Below are 6,815 nucleotides of genomic sequence, written 5' to 3'. Positions count from 1 at the left end.
GGACTTCGCGCACAGGCCGCTCCCCCGGCCGCATCTCCCGTTCTGTCCACGCACCGCTCCTGCCCGGCCCCCGCAGGCGGCCGTCTGCCCCAAACCGTAACTCATTAAGCACAAACACACGGGGAAGGGCTCCTGGGTCCCTCCGCGCCGCGCGGGTGTGAGGCCGCGCCGTGGGCGGAACCTGAGCGGCCTGGAGCGCGTTCCCCGCCGGGCACGGAAACGCCGAGGAGCCGCGGCTTGAGGTGAGAGGAGCGGGGAGGCACGAGCGGGGCGGGGGGGGAAACCGGGCTGTGGTACGGAACGGCACCGCACGGCACGGCACAGCACTGCCATGCGGCGGGATGCAGCCATCCCAGGGACCGGCCTGAGCAGCCTGAGGGGCCGCGGCCTTGAGAGGTGTCCGCCTAGAGGAGCGCTGTGCCTGAGGCTGTTCTTGTTGGTGTTGGTCGAGAATAACTAAGCGTACATCGGGTGGAAGGTTAGCAGGAATAGCTGTGTTTATCTACTCTTTGCTTTTGTTTAATGTATTTGATTCTTTTCGTATTTCACATCACTGGGCAAGAAACACTGAAACAACCTAGAGGGCCGAGGAAGTGTAATACTCGGCATTATTTGTTATTCCTTTTTCTTAATGGCTGGAATTTCTAATTAATGTGACTTTAGAAATATATACATGCACCTAGTGTTTCTAAATCTTTAATTTTTCTTTTCTCTTTTTCATTGAAGGTGGGGGTTAACTGCAGTTACAACACAGGATACATCCAGATACGAATTTGGCTGTTAATTTCAACCCTATCGATTGCCCTGCTGGAAGCAGCTCCTTTTAGTTACCAGCATGGCTCTGTCTGTCACGTTGCTGAGCATCGCAGGCTCACACAGTAGATGCTGCAGACACAAAGTTTTGCAGCCCTTGCTTGGAACTGTCCGTGTTGACTCCGTGTCAAAATGTTACAGCAGTTACCGGAGGCCGGGGGCGCAGCCTGAGGTGAAACCGTCTTGGCGAAACATTGATTTCAGCTTTAAGAAGGGCTTTGATGCCTTAAAGACCCAGCTAAAGCTGCTGAAGCAGGAGACCAAAGATCATCTCACAGGACCTGATGGCCAATCATTCAGTCAGTACCTGCTGGAACAGACGAAGGTGATGTGGGAGTTTCGGAGCCAGGAAGATTTAGATAAATGGGTTATCTCCTCCGATGTAGAGATTGGAGGGAAAAGTGAAGTTCACCTAAAGCTGGGTAGGAACAACCAGGGTGCCATGCTGTATGGAGTACTCAATACTGAAGTACCTCGGGATGGGGAGACCAAATACAGTGGATATTGTAGCATGAGAGCCAAACCAGCCGTGGTAAGTACAGCATCTGTTACTCGAGTGTTTCTCTGTAATCCCAGTGATGACGGGTGGGCTGCTGGTTACTGTGGTTGTGACCCATCACCTTCAGGATTATCAGATACTGCTTGTATAGATGTAATTGCTCTTGTATCCATTGACCTGGAAGGAACTTAAAAGTCTAGCTTGGCTTTTCTTAGAAAATAGTGCATTTGATCATTTGCTGATGTAACATCACTCAGTAACACAGTCCTGTTTGTGTTTTCTTCACAGAAGAGGGATTTATAGCAAAACCATAAAATCAAGTAGCCGCAGTCTTTGTATTAGTGTGTTCATTAATTATCTACCAACTGTGAGCTTATATAAGGAAGGCTTCATTTTATTTATAAGGATGGTTAACTGTAGTAGCGCTGTGATGTTAAGGAGAAGCCTCAGGATTGATGGTGCAAGTTTTGGTTTGGTTTGAGCAGTTCTGGCCTAGAATATCCCTGATGCCACCCTAGTGCTCCAGTGACATCACTAACATTCCGCAGAGGTCATGGGAGCTGTCAGAGCATATGAGCAGAATATGGAGCATATCACAGCTCTGGGACTTTGGAAGATCTGTGGATAATACACTTGGGGCCTGGATGTGCTTGTAACCTGGATCATTGTGCAGTTAGCGTCAAAACCTGTTGGGAAATGTGTAAGTGCTTTTAGTCCTCCTGTCAGTCTTCAGTAGAGAAAGTCAGTTACCACAGGGGATACATTATCCCACGTTTCTTGTAACCTCTTCTGAGTAGTCTAGTGCTCACCACAGAATATTAAACAACTATTAAACTAGGCCTGTAGTTAGAGCATTTGTGTTCTTGTCTAGGAGGGGATTTGTTCTTAGGAGATAAATCTGATAATTACCAGATTTATAATGAATGTGTGGATCTTCAGAGTGGTGATACTACGTTTTGTGGTTTCTCATGTGGTCTCTTTGTTGAGATGCGAGACTGCTCTGATGAAAAAGGACCCCGGTTTCACTGCATCACGGTTATTTGCAGTAAGAACAAGGGCAGTGATCCAAGCAGTAGTGCTCATAATGCAGATTTCCTTTTAAGTACGAAGGTGGGATAATTCTATTTCTTATTTGTAGGGATCTTTTGCTAGGAAGAAGTATTACGACTGGTCCAACTTCAACAGTCTGTATTTACGTGTCCGTGGTGATGGCAGAGCTTGGATGGTCAACATTTATACAGACCCTTACTTCTCCCATCAAAAGGATGACCTGTACAACTACTTCATGTTCACCCGAGGTGGACCGTACTGGGAGGAAATAAAGGTAAACGAATGAGTCGCTAAATCTGAAAGTAACTTTTCTAACTAGGTGCAGTTCTAGACATTTCTGAAGCAAAGGCTGTTTCAGGGCCATAGCTGTAGCTCTGTGGAATGACAGCTCTTTCAGCAGTTATCATTTATTGCTGTTTAAATACTTAGCCCATTTAATTGTGTTCTCCACGTGTCTGTGGTGTATCCACATACAGACGTGGCCCTTTGATTTGGAAGGTCCCAGTGCTGTAACTTACTGGATTGTGGGAGTATAAACTGTGAAAATTAAATCAAATAATACAATAAATTTAGTGTTAGTATATGAATATGTTATCTATTATGTATTTTAAATAATCTACCACGTGTTTCCCGGAATGTCTGTTGTTTGCTGTTACAGGAGGCAGACCTTTGAACTGGGCTGGCGCTATACATGTATACTATATCCCATGCTATAGAATGGGAATATATGTGCTATAATACATACATTATGACAAATGTATGTATATACTTAAATTTAATTAATTGAAACAAACAAACAATAAATTCTACTCCTATCTGAAATTGGCTTCATGAGCTGAGGGCTCTTTAGTACAGACTAACAAAAAATGAGCCACCAAAACTAGAACATCGTGGTTGTCCCACGTGTGTGTGGGGCTGTAGTGGCGCTCAGGAGCACCTGCCATTCTGTATCTATGATTGTCTGGGAGCCTGTGGGTCTTAACACTGGGAAACACAACAAGCAGCCACACAGGGTGCATACTCAGCTCATACAGTGGGTGGTCAGAGCATGCACTGAATAGATGCAGCTATTGCAGCTTTGCAGGCAGCGCCAGGAACTTTCTATGCAATAACCGTTTTATCTGTAATGAATGGACTTAGATTGGTGTAGGATGTGTACCCTTCAACATGGTTTGCCAAACTTGGAGTCACTTGGGGCCTCAGAGGTGTGTGGATTGTTAGTCACAGCCTTTGAATCTGTGACACCCTGTAATGTTGGCAAGAAATGGGAGTTTCAGCTCTTTTCTGAGGACAGTGAAGTGTGTCACTGCTGGCCTGCACGTGTTCCTCACTCACAGCAGCCAGTTCTCGTTTCCTGTCCCTTGTCACAGCCCTCCTTTCTTGTTCCCACCCAGTTCAAATCACTGTTATATTTTTGTGAACTGTTTGCTAGGACGTTGATGTCTTTGAATGAAATTTGCAGTATAGAATATGCAGGCTGGATGTGGATGAGCTCTCCGTGGGCCTATAGTGCATCCTAGACTTCTCATTAATTTGTTAAAGCTGACACGCCATTGGAAGGTGATATTCTAGATGTGAACAGCCATCTTCCATGCTTCAACCTCTCCTGCGTCAATCTGAGCTATCTCTGAGCATCCAGCTAGCTCAGAATCCAGCCTAACAGCTGGAAACAGCTGCTGGAGGGCAGTGTGGGGCTGGAGCTGGCAGCACATGGCTAATGAGTGACCTGCTGCTTTTTGCTGATTCTTCGGACTTTGAAGTGCTGGTACCAGATTTAGTGTTATTTCATTTTCTAAGGCAGGGTTTGTTTGTTTTTTTCCCCTTTAAGGTTTTATTCTATATATACTGGTGACACTAAAGTCTATTTTTCTTTTGTTTCTGCTGTCAGATTCCGTTCTCCAAATTCTTTCTGTCCAGTCGAGGAAGAGTACAGGATGACCAACATCCCATCTGGTTGGACAAGGCAAGTTTTCTGTAGGCTTAATTTGCCAGAGCTACTTTGAGGTTGCATTGCCATCGTGTAGGCAATTGAGAGATCCTTGGGATATTCAGTGTTTTTAAATTTAAAATTCAAGAGGGGTTTCTACTTGTTTTAAGGTACTTCTTTTGTGTGTGTAGCTTTGCATGCAAATTATCCTACTTTGTGATTTCAGCGTCAGTTGACTTCAAAGTAGCTCCAAAGACATTTTTAAGAGATTTAGATAACTTGGCTGTTAAAAAAAAATAAACCTTTTTTTTAAGGGAATGATCAAAGTGACTGAGAAATCTAAAATGCAATTTGGCACAGTACTGACATAAATAGCAAAGGTAAGCATGTATCACAGAGTGTCTAGGGCTTATGAAGGGGTAAATTCTTCAGAACATCATAGAGTTTAGGTGACTCCTGCAGTCACCTGTAACAGAAAGCTTTAGAACTTCTGTAGCCTCCAGAGGCCAGGGGGGCTGACTGCAGAGCTCGCTTCTGGGGAAGATAAAGCAGCTGAAATCTTAGAATCAATCTGAGACTGGTTTGAGAACCAGTAACAATGGAGTCTCTGAAAGACTGGTGATGTACAAGAGAAGGTTTTCAAGGCATACACTACAGGCTAATGGGGAACATGTCTGAGCCCTGGGGATTTTTATGGGGTTTATTACAATTAAAAGAAAGTTATTATTTAATAAATTAGTGTAGCAGTAGGGAATGAATGAAGGACATTCTTTTGAAAAATGCTATTTGAAGTGGAAAACTGTGACTAAATAACTCAGTGTGTGGCATAAAGCTGTTACTGAGTTTTATGTTTTGCAAAATGTTGGCTTTGGGGCTCTTTCAGACTGTACCAGGCCTCTGTCTTACTTTAGAATGGAAGGAACTTATTACACTGTATTTGTGCTTCCTGCTCACATTAGAACTGTTAAAAAAAGGTGTGACAGAAGGATGTTTGTTCACCCCTTCATGTTGTCAACTGACAACATCCAAACCTCAAGGGATGAAAATCCCAGTGTTGCACCAGGCTTAGGCCATTTTCAGTACATGTTACGACTTAATGGTAGAGAAGCAACTGTGAATTCCATTGGAGCCTGTATTGAAAATAAAATATTCACAGCTTCAGAAATACTTTTAATATTATATAATAATATATTTATATAATATAGAATATAATATTATTATAATAATTATATAATACTTATTGAGTATTATTAAATAACTCGTAGACTGAGTGGATGTGAACTACTTATAGGATGTGGAAGTGGTAGATACTGGTTGTAACATTATTAAGATGTATTCTAACTTATGCATCTCTTTTATTAGATTAGTACCCTTGGATTCACACTGGGAGATAAAATAGATGGTCCCTTCCAACTGGAGATTGACTTTATTGGCCTGCTGAACGATAGAGCTCACACAGAAGAATTTGCTTATGAAACATATGAAAGGAATCCTCGAACCTAAGTTGGTCTTGCATCCCTTGGAACATTCATCAGCTGCTTACTTAACGTGTGAGAACATGCTTCAAGTTGTTACAATTATATAAACATGTAAACATTAAATGTTAAGTGGATGAAGTGTTGACTCAGTAATCTGACAAGACTGACACTGTTGGCATCATCAAGCTGCCAATGCCAGGCTGAGAGCTTCCACCTACAGGAACTGGAATACAGCCCGGTGAGAGCTGCACTACATGCTTACCGTGTGCTAACTGCTGCCTGGATATATTTTGACTTTTCTCCTGATCTTTAGGGAAATAAAAGTATTTTGTTAATGTAGCGTTGGTTTTTTGTACTCAGTTTGATTTTCTAATACATTGTTTATAGAGCTGTAAAACACTTGAACTCAGTAGGTTGTAACTGGAGAAGTTATGGTGTAAATACAGTGATAATACTGCTTAAGTGTCACAGCTTTAGAAATGTAAAGAACAGGACGTAACATATGTCAGACTTGAACTTCTGGCACCTGTAAGGAACTAAAAGAAAAACCTGCTGCTGCCTCGAGTGAAACAGTAGCACTGAAACTGATTTGGCTCTTATTTTTATGGGTAATAAGAGCTACAAAGTAGAAAGATGAAGCTGTTGAACCGAAGTAAGGCGCCGGGGGGGCCCCATCAGCATCCATTCCCTAGAAGGGCACTTCACCTTGATGAACACAGTTACCCACAGTCCCAGTAAGAGCAAACGATGCTTTTCTGATGAGTTATTAGCTTCACTATGTTGCAGAAAGGGGCAAAGCATCAAGTGGCAAATGGTCAGTTCCCTAACCCCCCCCCTTTTTTCCCTCTGTTCTCAGTAATTTAAGAAACACCTTATTAAGAAACACCTCAAAAAACATTTGCCAAATGGTTTCATTTCAGATGTCACAGTCTAATCAAAGCCTTGACTTCACTTAGTGTCCTCTGCTTACTTAAAAGTACCTTAAAAATACTAATCCTAGCTCTGTTTTAAATGGAGACTGCGACAAAGCACAACAGAGTTGACACCA

At 42.9% G+C, this 6,815-nt stretch overlaps 1 protein-coding gene across 1 annotated transcript; it reads left to right on the top strand.

Annotated features, from left to right (window-relative positions):
* Positions 1-9: 9 nt before the first annotated feature.
* NDUFAF1 (NADH:ubiquinone oxidoreductase complex assembly factor 1) lies at positions 10-6,106 on the top strand. Its single transcript, XM_015864264.2, has 5 exons — positions 10-242; positions 727-1,345; positions 2,451-2,636; positions 4,251-4,325; positions 5,652-6,106. Exons 2-5 carry the CDS (start codon positions 836-838, stop codon positions 5,790-5,792), a joined length of 912 nt encoding a protein of 303 aa, XP_015719750.1. The 5' UTR covers positions 10-242; positions 727-835; the 3' UTR covers positions 5,793-6,106.
* Positions 6,107-6,815: the final 709 nt, after the last annotated feature.

Source organism: Coturnix japonica, chromosome 5 (assembly GCF_001577835.2).
Source record: "Coturnix japonica isolate 7356 chromosome 5, Coturnix japonica 2.1, whole genome shotgun sequence".
NCBI lineage: Eukaryota > Metazoa > Chordata > Aves > Galliformes > Phasianidae > Coturnix > Coturnix japonica.
This window is presented reverse-complemented; position numbering and strand designations above follow the sequence as displayed.

Excerpts from the sequence above, each read along its gene's own strand:
- NDUFAF1 (XM_015864264.2), top strand. The coding sequence starts at position 836 with ATGGCTCTGTCTGTCACGTTGCTGAGCATCGCAGGCTCACACAGTAGA. Across the intron at positions 1,346-2,450 it reads TGAGAGCCAAACCAGCCGTG|GGATCTTTTGCTAGGAAGAA; the intron begins GTAAGTACAGCA and ends TCTTATTTGTAG. Across the intron at positions 2,637-4,250 it reads CGTACTGGGAGGAAATAAAG|ATTCCGTTCTCCAAATTCTT; the intron begins GTAAACGAATGA and ends TTCTGCTGTCAG.